This window comes from Mytilus edulis, chromosome 3 (assembly GCF_963676685.1).
Source record: "Mytilus edulis chromosome 3, xbMytEdul2.2, whole genome shotgun sequence".
NCBI classification, from domain to species: Eukaryota; Metazoa; Mollusca; class Bivalvia; order Mytilida; family Mytilidae; genus Mytilus; species Mytilus edulis.
Genome location: NC_092346.1, coordinates 59,932,866 through 59,949,097, shown reverse-complemented (window position 1 = coordinate 59,949,097; position 16,232 = coordinate 59,932,866). Strand labels below are relative to the sequence as shown.

Genomic DNA, 16,232 nt, shown 5'->3' with positions numbered 1-16,232 from the left:
AGTTATTACAGACTGTTGATAATTTTTACGGCTTTTAAAATTAAAGACTCGGCAATTTAGAACTTGACATACAGGTACATTTACTGTACACACTCGTATATTATTTCATACCGTATGTAGACCTCTAGATTTATATTGTTTTGTTTGGTTGGCTGCTGTTTCATTACAAATATTCCTTAAAATCCTTTCATTCACGTGTTAATCACTGAGAAATCCGGTTTTGTTGATACGTTTTATAAGTATAAATGTCGTTTGGACAGTAAATCAAATGTAACGCGCATTGCAATTCGAATAAGAATTTACAATAGTACGTAAAACATTTCGAATGCGAATCCTGCAAACTTCTTTTTTTGTACATAGATTAGGCCGTTACTTTTCTCGTTTGAATTGTTTTACATTGTCATTTCGTGATCTTTAGCTGATCATTGTTGAAGACCGTACGGTGACCTATAGTTATTAATTTCTGTGTCATGTTTGTCTCTTGTTGAGAGTTGTCTCATTGGCAATTATACCACATCTTCTGTTTTATGTGGTCAGAAAACAAAAAGCAAAATCTTATAAAGGAGAATCTTCAATTTGCTATAGAATGCTTTTGTCCAAAAAATGAACTATATCTTTGAATTTTTTGATTAGGCAAAAACGATTGGATTAGTTGCGATTAAAATCCTTCTCTCATAATTTTATTGGTCAATAACTATATATTTTTTTCACCATATAGCGCGTCCATTCCTCTGTCTGTCCTTCCGGTCCTTTTGGTCCTTCTGGTTAATTAAATTTTTCAAGTGTACAAATCTTGCTAACTTTCTATAAAACTGATATCGTATGGACACCCTCGAAAATCAGTGCATATCAACTATTCTTTAAAAGAGTTATGCCATTTGAAAATATTGATTATATTGGAAATTGCATTGTATTTGCTGTCATTCCGTCATTTCTCTAACATATTTATAAAAATAATATAAAGAACAAAATAAACAGTTGCGCTACGAGCGCATGATACGCCGTCGTCTTATGAAAAAACATAATACATGTACATGTTTTTAAAATAACACGGGGATTGTATAGGAAGTCATGCTAAGTATATCTTGACTCATTCATTATTCTTGCTCAATAAGATTTAAAGTTTGTATATCACAACATGTTTTATATGATCCCCAAATTGAAGCTCAATAAAAATTTAAGAACTCAAAAATGAATTAAAGAATCATCACACAAAAGTATACACATCTTAAGAATTTAATTTAATAATTTAAATAAAAAGTGTGTGAAGTTTTATAATAGTTTCTGAGATACGGCGCGACATGTGAAAACCCCTTTTTTGTCAACTCAATAACTCTAAAATCACAATTTTGAATCATCCTCAAAAAATATATACAGATCTTCAGATTAATATAACTAAGAAGTGTGTAAATTTTTTAGCAATAGTCATAAATCGTATTTGAGATACAGTGCTAACTGTGAAAAAACTGTTTAAGTTACAAAGTCCTGTAACTCAAAATGTTCACCAAAAATTAAACAAATCGTTTGACCATCCTGACTGAAAAAAGAACCATGTTCAGTTTAATGAAATTTGGATAATATGCCGAACCATGTTTACGACGGACAGACGGACACGGGCATTTGTATACCATAATACGTCCCGTCAAAATTTTTACGGGTGTATAACATATTGTTGGCTATTGCCTTTTGTTAGATAAAATACGTGCAACGTGGAAGAAATAAGAACTTTGTTCTTTTATAAAAGTTGTATCATTGTTTATATTAGCGGCGTGTACCTACATTTTCGATATTAGTTTTAAAATATCATTGGTTTCCTGTGCTGTAATAACATGCCATGGATGATGAATGATAATAAAAATGATAATTGACATGCACCCAAAGGGTCAGTCGTCTTGAGATTGCTCACTATACGCTATTTTGTTGAAGATCTCAAAGAAACAGTAATTTGTTTTATTTCTTATAATGTTATTAGACTGTTATCCTGTTAGAATCAAATGCACTAATATTAATGGTTTAGTCTAAGAAGTTTGCATGCAGGAGAAACAGAAATTGGAGCATCGAAATTCCACATTACGTTTCTTATTACGGAACATTACACGCATTACGTCCCGCCAAAAGTGACGTTTTGCGGGAATTCAAACGCTTAACGTCGCGCCAAGAGTTAGCTCCCTTGAAACTGTATCGGATGCCCTTAAACTTGTATCATCATAACTTTCTATATATTTCACATTTCATATAATCAATTAGCAGTTTAGTCACGATTCAAGTTATGGCCAGTCTATTAAAAGTGTTTAAAAGAGGAACGAAAGATACCAAAGGGACAGTCAAACTCATAAATCGAAAATTAACTGACAACGCCATGGCAAAAAATGAAAAAGAGAAACAGACAAACAATAGTACACATGACACAACATAGAAAACTAAACAATAAGCAACGCGAACCCCATCAAAAACTAGGGGTGATATCAGGTGCTCCGGAAGGGAAAGCAGATCCTGTGGCCCCGTCGTGTTACTTATGTGATAACAAATCCGGTAAATATACTGATTCGGTAGGTCAAATTCATGAAAGGGAAGGGGATTGTAGTTACGACGTAAGGAACATATCCGATATTATTTGTGAAACGGTTATACAATAACGGTCAAACAACTCGTGATGGCGTCCGTAAAACTAAGGCAACCTCCTTTTGTATCAATTTATCTATGATGTTAGGCGATGTTTTTTTTGTACAACCAGATTCAATATGAAATGAAGACCAATACAATATGTATATAGGTATTGGGTAACATAACACATAGTCTGTTCGTTCATAGTTATTACCCCTAAAAATGATAAATATGAAAGTGAACATTTTTTTACAATTAGTCAGGTTTTCATCAGAATAAAAATGAAAGATAAATAAAAAGGTTTCAATTAAACTCATATGTGGAAAAAAGGAAGAAGCAATCATTACCAAAAGCAGAAGTCACATTACATTAGTGAAGACCTATCGGTGGCCTTCGGCTGTTATCTGCTCTATGGTCGGGTTGTTGTCGCTTTGACACATTCCCCATTTCCTTTCTCAATTTTATTAACACTTTAAAAAAAGGTGAACTGATGATCAGGACCTCATAATGCTTAGATACTTTGGTTCACGCCATTTTGCCCTTGACAAACTATGCCAACCTGAAGTTGTTGTTAGATGTCATACAACAATAGGTCGGTAAATGTAATTTGTCTCAGATTATCAAATGGGTTAGTATCACTGATGTGTTGATTTGGAAAGAAGAGGACCATAAAATAAAAGTGTAAAGAATATGGAGTTATCAAATGTATTGAAAGTATTAAATTTTCAAAGAATTTATTGTGTGCAAAAGGGATTTTTTACCACGAATAACCGCATCACAGGGATTTCCGGGGTTTGTTAATTTTCGGGAAAATGAATCTCACTTTCAACCCCAAGTAAATTTAACCACATAATTTGTGAAAATGTCTCAGCTTCGAAACGAGCCTTTATACATACGATATGGACTGAGTTACAGAAGAAAACGTTACCATTACCGCCTAAGGAGAAACAGTTGCACATACTGTAGTTTCCGAAATCTAAAAATGTTCAGTATATGTCATTGTTTAATGTGAAATATAAATAAAATAAGTGTACCGTACTTGCATTATTTGAGTCAAACCTTTCAATTGTATTTATTGAACGTTATAAGCTAAAGTACAATGATTAAAATTACAACAGAAAGACGTGAGTTAGTACTCCATGGATAATTCCTCACAGACTATATCGTACCAAATTTTTTGTTACATTGGTGTACTTACCAGTTTCTGGCACCTTACTCTGAGTCAAAGTATGTGCATTAGCAATTTCTTCTGAAATATATCAGTACATCATTTTAAGTTAGAACAGTTTTTGTGAACTGGATTTTTTCGTAATATTATAGTTTCCTTATTATTCGCAACGTCTATTGTTTGGCCTCCACACATATTATTACGGAACTTATTTATCGTCTCTTCATTTAAACGAAACGCCTAAAATTATAAGAGGACATTTTGGATGGTATATTGCTGCTAAGGTGGGGAAATTAATAACCAAAAAACTAAAATCGTCCAATTTAATTTGTCATAGATTTTGTAAACAGGTTTTACCTTTTCATTAAATTTTTACCAAATATGCCATATGGTTTCTAAAAGCAATACATTTATAACGAATGCTATCATTTTTATATTGAAAAGCATTGTTGGTTATTTCTATCAGACGATATTTCAATCTAACATTAAGAATGGTTGTATATAGCCAGGGTGGAAAATCTAATTCTTTAATAGAATTAGTCTAAAAAAAATTTCAGCATTCAAAGTTAGAAGCTCTCCTGAATTCTTCAGAGATTTTTAGAAGTCTCACATGGTCAATATATCTACGCGAGTAAACAGTTATAGTACCTTGACCTTTAGTGGTTTACTTTTATAAATTGTTATTTGGATGGAACGTTGTCTGATTGGCACTCATACCACATCTTCCTATATCTATATAGTATTCCAAAAGACCATCTTTCACTGTGTACATAAATTTTGTCCATCGAATGAACATTTACCTTGTAGAACACTCTTCACTCTTAGTAGAACAAAAGCATCATAAAGGTTCCTTTGACAAGGATGAAATGTTGGCGAATCTTAAGAACTTTATGGCTTCAATGAACGTAACATTGAACACCAAATAGTTATCAAAGGTATCAGGCTTATAATTTTGAGTCCTATGTAGACGATTGTTTCGTCTACATAGGACGGATCGGTGACGCTCAGATCAAAAAAGTTAAAAAGCCAAACAGGTATGAAGTTGAAGAGCACTGAGAACCCAAAATTCCAAAACGTTGTGTCAAATACGGCTGAGGTAATCTAATGTAAGCGTCACGTAGTCTTATGTAGACGAAACGCGCGTCCGGCGTATTAAATTATAAGCCTGGTACCTTTGATAACTAATCATTCCTTTCAGATGATGTCTTGCCAAATTTTCTATTATGTTTGTGTACTTACCAGAAAATGACACACTACTCTGAGGCAATGTATGTGAAATATCAACTTCTGAAATATAGAAGTTCATCGTTTAAAATATTTTTCTGATCTTTTCTGAACGACTATTGCCTGTTCTTCACTTAATATGACGGAATTATGATGACTTAATATTCATCTCTTTAAATCATAATTTTTATTTAAATATCTTTTAGAATTGAATAAAAAAGATTTGTTTTACCTGTCACTGGAGAGCATTTTGTAGACAAAACGGGTTTCTGGTGTACAAAATTAAAAGATGAAAGAATGGATTGCAAATTGAACAAAAAAACATAAACTAGAGTTTTTTGGCTCACTTTCACCTTTGTGCATTTTAAACACTGGTAAATAAAATATTCCAAAATTTCGTTAGTTTGTTGTCTTTTCTCGATGATAATTTTGGCTTTATACAGTTTTCTTTTACTACCATAGTTCTGGTTCAAATGCAAAGAGAGGAATGATACAAAATCGTTGGTTACAGATTAAAAAAAAGGCCTATAAAGAGACAAAAGACCACTTGAGTTAGTTGACCGTAATAGAAGATCCGTTTCACAGATGATATCGTTCCACATGTCGTTACTACAATCCCGTTCCTTTTTTACGAGTGTGACCTACCAAATTGGACTATATACCGGGTTTGTCATAACATGAGCAACACGACGAGTGCAAAATGTGGATCAGGATCTGCTTACCCTTCCAGAGCACCTGAGATCACTCCCAGTTTTTGGTTGGATTTTCGTTGCTTTTTTTTCTATGTTGTGTTTTGTGTACTATTGTTTGTCTGTCTGTCTTTTTTTATGTAGCCATGGATTTTTCAGTTAATTTTTTATCTATGAGTTTGAGTGTCAATCTAGTATCTTTTGCTCCTATTTTATATCTCGTTCTGTTTGTAATATTTTGTATTTTTGTGTCTCTTTTTTTTCTTGTTTGCAAGATAAGTTAAAACGCAAAACAAAATTGTCATTTGGGAGCAATTATACCTATTAGAAGTTGATTTCCGCTATGTTGACTTATCTAAATATCATGCGTCCCTGCTGTTTATGTCTATGAGCCGAAACTTGGTTGTGGATCGGAGACTGGAACATTATTAGAAAGGGGCAATACGTCATTGGAATACAATTGCAATTCACATTATAAGATCACTTGTCAACAGCAATACAAGAAAATAGCCCGGTAGTTGGCGGAGCTTTAAAGCAATATCTCTATAGTATACAAATACAAGCTAGCGATATATGTTTAGCTTTTAATGTATGAGCTAACACAAAATGCAGGATAGATAGAATTATTCGGTATGCAAACAGCTAACAATGCCTGCGACTGAAATCCCAAAGTACGAACGGATATCTTTGACATCCTTTGAAGCGGGGGTATGAAAAATCATAACTTCAAATAACGCAAAGACGAATAATATTAAAGAAACATGTGTGACAGACTTTCTGAGGGTCAATATTTGAGTAATTACCTTCTTCATTTCTTGAAGAATCTGTATGTTTTAGTATCAAACAACCGATTTGATGGTCGCATCTGGAAAAAAAAATCCAAACATAAACCCATTATCATTAATAACTTAAAAATCATCATTTCCTTTTCAGATTTTTTTGTAGCGTTTGTTGACCCTGAACGTTCACCGTCAAAATGATCAAAGAAGACATCAACATACACAATTCAACAATGTTCGCTGAGAAGGATTTGCAAATGACGAAGTAAGACTCGGTGTCGTGTTAAGTTTGCATCATTCAATAGCGTAAGGTCAGAAATGTCCAAAACAGTTATGGGTTTAGCATCACTGTTAAGTCATTTGATCACATATTCAGCCAAGTTAATTTATTTTCTGACCTCTATCGTCGATTAAACTATATTGTCATGTCATTACAGTACGACCTTTAACAATTCATAATTCATACCGAACAGCAAACAATAAAAACCCACAACATGGCAAATATAAAACAATTCAATCAAGAAAACTTACGACCACATCTATTAACAAAATATATACGATTAACAAATATAAACAAAAGTACGAGCTTCTGACTAGGGACAGGTACATATAGAATGTTGCGGAGTTATACACTTTTAAAGTCACCAAAAACGTTTACTAAGTGGCGTACAAATGTAACATCACAAATTGAGAACAAACGATGAAATCAGATGAAAAGTGTTTAACAAAACCAGAAACACAAAAGAAAAACTAGAACACTAAGGACACTCAGTGTTACTGAAAGGTAGATCAAATCCAATTACAACTAATGAAAAAAATCATATATTTTGGTAAAAAAAAAAACATTATCAGTACAAAATCCAACATGCAATGAATTTAATGTTAATACGTTATAGTCAGTCAAGGAAAAACATTTCACAGTGCTAAAATACATCGACTCTTTTTACACAAAAAACTTAAAAGAAATAGAAAAAAAACCCACTTGTCAGTCATGAACAAAATAAAATATACTACAAACTACAATACTTAAATCCATTTTTAAAGTAAGACTGTTTGAGAAATAAATGCCAAATAGACGCTTCCAAAACAGTCATCAAGAGTCTCTAACGTTTCGTAACAGCAGAGATAGGCTAGAAAAGCAGTTAACTTTAATAGGAAGGTGTTGTAATATGGCTATGTAGCTGGCCGTGAGGAGGAAGTAGTCATTCGTTCAGTTGGTAAGATCTTTGAATATCAGACACCTATGTTCAAGATCCCTTCGATTTTTTTTTTAAATCATAAACAAGGAACACTTCTCCAAGACAGAGAGATAGATAAGAGATAGAAGGTCGAATTCATAATATACAACACGCAGACGAGAAGATGGAAATTCGTTTTGTAGAAAAGGAAGCACAAATAGTAAAATCACAAAATAAGTCACTAGCACACAATGTAACGAATTTATCTTACCGATTTATTTTAAAACATGCGGTAATTAGACTAGTGCTATATCAAAGTGATTAAGTCTTCAATATCGCTTCTATTAAGAATCTATTTCCATTGGTCTATAAACAAAAAACTGTAAACAATAACAACTTGTTAGCTTTGAATGTATTTTATGGATTTATTTCAATCGTTCATGATTATTTGTTTCGTCTGTAAAAATGCATTAAGAACACCGTGGTTTTTTTTTTATATAAAAAGACGTAACATCACTCCTAACCTGTATTGCAATAATCCCCGCTTACTTACCTATTATCGAAAATACAATGTCTCCACGCGGTTTCTAGTAATGTATAGGAGATAAGATAATTGAGATAGCAAACCCCTTCGCGTGAATGACAGACGCATACAATTCATTTTATTAACAACAAATTGACAATCAGACAACTTCAAGAAGGCAGGCATCATCATGATGATGAGCAGCATCACAGATGAAACGCTAGATTTGAATTGGAAGAAAATTACATGGACTTGGACTTTGATAATCTAGCTTTGTGGAAAAATACTTTTAAACTTTTTGTTACAGAAATTTGTTTTAGATGGAGTGTTAAGGAAGGGGATTGGCTTTTTAATTTTGTACACTAATATCAATGTGTTTCAATAATGTTTATGGTGAATTGAGATTGATTGATTGATTGTTGTTTGCTTTACGCCACATTTGCACAAAAAGGCTATATCGAGGCGAGAGCTAAATTGAATATTTTTACAATTTCGGTGAATTTAGAGGTTATGCATTTAAACATGTAGTTATCTTTTACCAAGTGCACCCATAGTATATTTATACATATATCTGTGTATAGTTAGTTATTTTAGAAGGATATAGTGCACAGGTGTGTTGAAAGGTTCCGTTTCAAATATGCAAAGATGACAATGGTACAATGATAAGCACCAACAAATGATACCGGTGATGAAAATAAAGAAAACCTTGTATGATAAACTTCAAAGTATACCTTGAAAAACACTACGGCATCTTTATTGTCTTAGGAGACATGAATGCTTAAGAAGGGAATGACAACTTAGATAGAGATAGAGTAATGGGCAGACATGGACTTGGCACTATAAACAAAAATTGAGAACTACTTGGTTACTTTTTGTGGAGAAAGTGTCCTTGTTATATAACAAACTGAAATTATGAAGAAATTAAAGATCGATCATAGAAACAAATTTCAAGTGTTAGAAGATCTACAAGACAATGAGTCAAGCAAAGTAGAAAGCTTATAACAGGAATGGGGTAAAATGGAAAAAAGTGTTTAAAGAAACTTCAAAAACACTATATGACTCAGAAAACGTGAAAGAAAGAAAAGAATAAGTGATGACACCTATAAATGCTCTCAGCAGAGAAAAGACATCAAGACAAAACTAAAGAGCGCATAATCAGAACGAATTCAATCTTCTCTAAGAAAAGAATATTTAGTCAAAGACAAAGAAGTAAAACGTATAGCCAAATCAGATAAGGCAATACACATAGAGTCGCTTGCTAAAGAAGCAGAGACAACACCTTCTAAAGGAAAACTTAATACTGTATATAATATTACAAAAAAAAACTTAGTGGTATACACTTCCTGAGAACCCGAGTTCAGCCCGGATTTTGATGAGGTTCGTATTTCCTCAGTCTTCAGTTTTCTGTGTTGTGTTTTTGTATTGTTATTTGTCTGTTTATCTTTTCCTTTTTGAGCAATGTCTTTGTTAGTTTATTTTCGACTCATGAAGTTTGAATGTCCCTTTTATATCTTTCGCATCCCTCCTAATCTTTCCGTTTTGTTTTTTTCCGGGTTTGTTCTGTCTGAATGAAATACAGGAAATGCGTTTTTCAATACTTCCTTTTATGTTTAAAGTATGTTGGTTGAATCGATAGGAGGAATTAAATTCAGTGGTTAAGATGATTTACCTAATCAAATTTTTTGTCAATATTAGGTCCGCCACGTTTTATTACAGTGAATCAGATTAAACGATCTGTCGTCAATCTTTTGAGTTCCTTTTGACGTCAGTTTTTTTTTTTTTTTTTTTTTTAAATTCTATTATCTTTTATAAATACCAGTTAAATTATGTTATGATCGGACTACCGTGACATAAGATTGCCTTACCAAAATCTAAATAAATAGAACGTTCTTTTTGTCACTGCAGCACATATTGTGAACTTGTACGTTAATAGAAAATGTTATCAGATTTTGACTTATTCTTAGAACTGAACATATAAGAATTTCCATTTAAAACATTCTCTTAGACATCAGACGTCAAACTTGCTTATGGAAAAGGTAGAAAATAAAGTTGAAAATATAAAACATTTTCAAAATTCATCTTTTGACTCAAGGCATATGTCCTAGAGTCAACAATGATATAAATCATGTGCACATCTTTTAAACGGAGAAAGCTGATGAAAAAGTTAAGTCTTATCGTGTACTGACAATATAAAAAAGTGAAGCAGTTGCTATTATTATTTTCAAACAATATTACGACGTTTTATGTACAGAAATACAATAAAATCACCCGTCGTTTATCATTCTGATAATGCAATGGTTTTGCATATTACCATGATACCATGTATTATTGAAGATATAAATGAAGAAAAGGTCATTGGCCACTCCCAATGTTCGATTTATACCAGTTGTTTTACTGTTGCTGACAAACTTTCAAAATAAGAGAAATGTACCCTCTTCTTTTGACGTTACTCGTTTACGAGTATAGCCCTTTACTCACATTTGATCATCATTACAACTACATTTGTAAGCACAGTGGAATCCATAGAAAGGCTGTGGGCATTTGAAACACGTTGTACCATTTTCGGAAGTATATCCAATGTTGCACTCTACAATACAAAATCATTACGAATTATCAACTTTTTTCCAACTCAAATTATTCATTCTATATACTAGTAGATTCAAGCCGTTTAATTCAAAGATCGCAAACACCGACAAACTATTACTGCAATTTGTTTTTAGACGTGGATATAAAATCATGTGTTCATTTGTCAGTCTCGTGAGTTTTTAACATGAGTTAAATAAATTTATCAAACACTGAATTGCATGTTGAGTGCTTTAAATTATAAAATACATATAAAAAAAAAGACGTGGTATGATTGCCAATGAGACAACTCTCCAAAAGAGACCAAAATGACACAGACATTAACAACTATAGGTCACCGTACGGCCTTCAACAATGAGCAAAGCCCATACCGCACAGTCAGCCATAAAAGGCCCCGAAATGACAATGTAAAACAATTCAAACGAGAAAACTAACAGCCTTATTTATGTACAAAAAATGAACAAAAAACAAACATGTAACACATAAACAAACGACCACTGAATTACAGGCTCCTAACTTGGGACAGGCACAAACATACATAAAGTGTCGGGGTTAAACATGTTAGCGGGATCCCAACCCTCCCCCTAACCTGAGACAGTGGTATAACAGTGCAATATAAGAACGAACTATAAAAATCAGTTGATAAGGCTTTACTCATCAGATGGACAAAAATACAAGTGGACGTGGCTGAGTTCTTGTACATCCCAACAACAAAAAGACACTAGGTACATATCTTAGAGTACTCGCAGTTAACTGACAGCTAGTTCAAAGCCACTAACAACTAATGAAAAAAATATGTATCTTTAAGACTAAATTATTATTTCGTACACATCCAACATCCAATGGATTTAGTGTAAAGACGTCATAAACAGTCAGAGAAAAACATGACCTTGTATATATATACTCGTTAGGACTGCAATTCAACTGAACAATTAAGGAACTGCTTTTTTGGGGCTTACAAATATGAATAACGCTGGTCCAGTGAATCTTATTCTGGGAATGTTGAGACATCAATTGCGTCACAACTATTCAATAATTGCTCATCTAAACAACATAAACGTTGGCTTTTGAAAGTCGGGCTTAAATGTTACCACTGGCGAAATAACTTTTTGTTGCTTAGAAATGTGTAATAAAGGAATGGCCAGCTATCTGGACTTTCGTTAATCAGTTAATCAATATAACCTTATACTAGTATATTGAAAATACAAATAGGACGTCAGTACTGTTTAACGTTCCAATTCTAAAGGTGTATACAATAATCCGATGGTAAATCATACAATAAATATCACTACACGAAGTATCAATAAACACCATAACATGCACTATCATAAAAAAAGAAGGGAGTACTGACTACCATAAGAGGATGGCCGCTCCAATTATTCCCTGAATTATCAACTAAATGTTTCCTTTAAAGGGGACGGGTCCCTCACCCCTTTAAACTGCTTTGCTTTGATAATTTCCAACTGTTGATTTAAAAATGAATAGTTACGTCATTAGAAACATTTCTTATGTTCTAAATTTAAAAAAAAGAAAAGGTCGATTATTTCAGTTACTTCAGCGTGACATTTCACGAAAAAAATCCAGTGATCACAATACGCAATTGCGAAAGGGGACAACCAAGTAGCAGAGAGAGTCAACAAAAGTAAACATCGCTCCGTCATCGAGACAAACTATAGCTAATTGTACATGATATACACCTGCAAACGGGGTATATATCTCCCAATTGATACGATATTCCCGTGCTTGCATTTCCTATCATGATTTTCTTGCTAGAGGGTTGCTGCTCACAAGGAAGCTATTAAACCAAGAGTTCCAAATGGTGAAGTTGAAATCATCCCTTCGTAAATTTTACGGACGCCATCACGAGTTGGTTGACCGTTATGGAATAACCGTTTCACAAATGATATCGGATATGTTCCTTACGTCGTAACTACAATCCCCTTCCCTTTCATGAATGTGACCTACCGAATGAGACTATTTACCGGATTTGTAATCACATAAGCAACACGACGGGTGCCACATGTGGAGCAGGATCTGCTTACCCTTCCGCAGCACCTGAGATCACCCCTAGTTTTTGGTGGGGTTCGTGTTGTTTATTCTTTAGTTTTCTATGTTGTGTCATGTTTACTATCGTTTTTCTGTTTGTCTTTTTTCATTTTTAGCCATGGCGTTGTCAGTTTGTTTTCGATTTATGAGTTTGACTGTCCCTTTGGTATCTTTCGTCTCTCTTTTATACACGTGCTTACCTTAATATCCATGCTGCTTTGTTGATTGTTTACAAATGTGACAATCGGTAAACTTCGGCTTCAAAACACGACCATTAACTAGCTGCTATATTATCACAACCACACTGACCGAGTGAAAAATGTTTTTGACGATTATACGAAATTGATAAAATGCTTTGGAGAACGAGATACTTAAAACGGGTTCATGATCAGTTTGCAACGCAAATAAAGATCAATTACTTCAACTTGAAATAATTATATAACATCTAAATATGCATTTAAACCTTTTGGTCGAAACGGCTAGAAAATTATATGTATTAACTTTCTAATATTTATATGCGTATCATGTTTTCTCACCTATGCATTTTTTCTCAGAATTTTCATAAAAGTGGGCACAGCAGAAGTTTCTGTAAACAAAAAACGTATTTTGATTAAATCAGGTTTTTTGATATATTTCAAAAGGTAAACACATTCGATTTTTTTGTAACATTAATATTAAGCACAATGATCATTGATGAATAAACGATGATTTCAGAACAACTTTAAACAATAAAATACGTTTCAATCTTATAATTTACAACTGTCGGCATCACTAATATCTTGACCCATCAAGAGGGAAATATTGCTAATACTGCCTTTGCACTGAAGAAAATTGACCAGGAAATTTAATGGAAATGCATCAAAGATCATGAAAGTATATCCCCTCATAAAATGTTCATAGTGCATTCAACAATATTCATAACATTTCATGGATAAAACAAATAACTATTTGTAGGCCAATGTACGGAAGCGTATTAGCGCCACACATTTATTTTTTTTATTTTTCTTCCTATGTTTGCGTTATAACGCAAACCTTTGCGATAAAACGCAAACCTTTGCGAAATAACGCAAACCTTTGCGTTATAACGCAAACCTTTGCGATACAACGCAAACCTTTGCGTTTTAATTTGCGATATAACGCAACCCAAATGCGTTATAACGCAAACATTTGTTTTATCTTATTTCTTATTTAAGGTAGCACAATACAAAGATTTTTTTACTTCCAATCACTAACCTTTGAAATGCTGTAACTTTCTTATGAATGCATAGAAAATAATAAAAGAGGTATATATAGATAGATAAAAGATTTATCTTTTAAATGAATGCAATATTTTTATTATGCAATCATTATGTAATCAATTATTATGTAATTAGTGGCAAAATCTGGGTACGTTCACTTGAATGAATGTAGCTCTATCATCTCTTTAACTATACTAAAAAATTTAACGAAATCTTAATCAACACATTTTGGGCTTCAAAAGGGTGTCTCAGATTGTCTCTATGGTATTCCATTCTCTCACAAATCTCTAATTAGTGTAAACATCCTAACCACATAAAAGAAGATAATGATTAATTAGGTGTAAAATTTGTTCTATACATTATATCTAAAATCTGAGACACCCTTTTGTAGATAATGGCCATAGGAACAACATATAATAAAATCAACCCTCTAGGGATACCTATGCAGAAGCTAATTTCATTTGAAAGTGGAAATTTGGTGAAAAATATTTTAGACACAGTTAACATTATAATTGGTTACATAATTAAAGCATAATACTAACATTGCATTTATTTGAAAGAGTAATCTGTTAGCTATCCAAAACTACCACTTTTATAAATTTTCAAGCTTTATTAAGAAAGTTACAGCATTTTAAAACTTGGGAGTTGGAGTTATAAAATCTTTGTATTGTGCTACCTTAAGATTCAAACGAAACAGTAGTTATTAATGGAGGAGGCTGTATATATTAAAATTTATCACCTTTGTAGTCATTGCAAAGTAAAATGCTTGAATAATTAGATCATATCATTGACTAATAATGAGCATAATAATATAAGAAGATGTGGTATGAGTGCCAATAAGAAAACTCTCCATCTAAGTCACTATTCGTAAAAGTAAACCATCATAGGCCAAAGTACGGTCTTCAACACGGAGCATTGGCTCACACTGAACAACAAACTATAAAGGTCCCCAAAAACGATATCCATGTTACTACTAGTATATATATTACAAAGAAAATTGAGTAAATTGAGGTTATACTTAAGAAAAAAATCAACCATGCTAATATAGCTATAACCGAATATAAATATACTTCCAAAGTAAGCTCTCGTTTGAGAACTGTGTAAAGTAGGTTAGATTCAAACAAGCTACCCTTTGGCAATAATTGTATAGAATGAAGATGTTTTATTAATAAAATTATGTTTTCTCTATTCAAATTGCTACCCAAGCATCTTAAAAATACTTCATTATATTGAAATGAAAATTCAATGACTTTCTATCAAAGAATCTTGATCATATTCTGAGATTTAAAAAAAATGTTTCCTTATTAATAATTCATTTTAAAGCAGAAAGATCATTTTGTCTATTGTACATGGAGGTTTCACAATTGTGTGACATTATTTTTGATCTTTCAATTTAAATATGACTATATACTAAACTATATCTATTTTCTTGTTAAATTATATACTTTTCTGATGCACAAATCAGTCTTAATTTATGTATAATTGCACTTCAAGTATTCCATTATTCCTATGCATATTTATTATAATGATTTGGCCTTGTATGTATGTTTCTTTTTTTATCTACTAGTAAATCACATCCGAAATGAATGACAGACGGACATATATACAATATATTGAAATCAAGATTTTTGAGTTATAACGCAAAGGTTTGCATTATAACGTAAAGGTTTCCGTTATAACGCAAAGGTTTAAGGTTTGCGTTATAACGCAAAGGTTTGCTTTATATCGCAAAGGTTTGCGAAAGGTTTGCGTTATATCGCAAAGGCATGCGTTATAACGCAAAGGTTTGCGTTAAACGCAAACATACGAACAAAAATAAAAAAATAAAAATGTGTGGCGCTAATACTCTTCGGTACCAATGACCAACCCATTAGACGAATCCACATATTTTTTTCTCATGTGTAAATCTTAATTTGAGAAAAAAAGGGCAGAATTACAGTTTGAGAGAAAACCATTAAAGGACTAGTATGTGTGTATAAAAATAGTGGTAGATACCAAAGCAACAATCAAAACTAGTAAGTCGAAAAGAGACCGACAAAACCATGACAAAACAAAAAAATGAAAATATACGGAAAAAACAAACAACAGTGTATACCGAATTAGACTTATTGCCGAGCAAAACGACAGTTGCCACACGAAGAGCAGGATTCGTTTACCCTTCTGAGGAACATGAGAACACCGCAAGATTGTTTCGAGTTTT

At 32.7% G+C, this 16,232-nt stretch overlaps 1 protein-coding gene across 2 annotated transcripts in view; it reads right to left on the bottom strand.

Moving 5' to 3' along the window:
* The window catches only part of LOC139516960 (uncharacterized), a 50,553-nt gene that overhangs the window by 20,740 nt on the left and 13,581 nt on the right, over positions 1 to 16,232 (bottom strand). The window contains exons 2-6 of one of the 2 annotated variants that reach the window (XM_071307445.1): positions 13,331 to 13,380; positions 10,644 to 10,752; positions 6,489 to 6,550; positions 5,012 to 5,059; positions 3,803 to 3,853 (exon numbers count right to left, since the gene is read on the bottom strand). In XM_071307445.1, coding sequence (XP_071163546.1) covers positions 3,803 to 3,853; positions 5,012 to 5,059; positions 6,489 to 6,550; positions 10,644 to 10,752; positions 13,331 to 13,380 — 320 coding nt within the window. The remainder of the gene's footprint in view (positions 1 to 3,802; positions 3,854 to 5,011; positions 5,060 to 6,488; positions 6,551 to 10,643; positions 10,753 to 13,330; positions 13,381 to 16,232) is intronic. The other variant, XM_071307446.1, reaches the window with a different exon arrangement.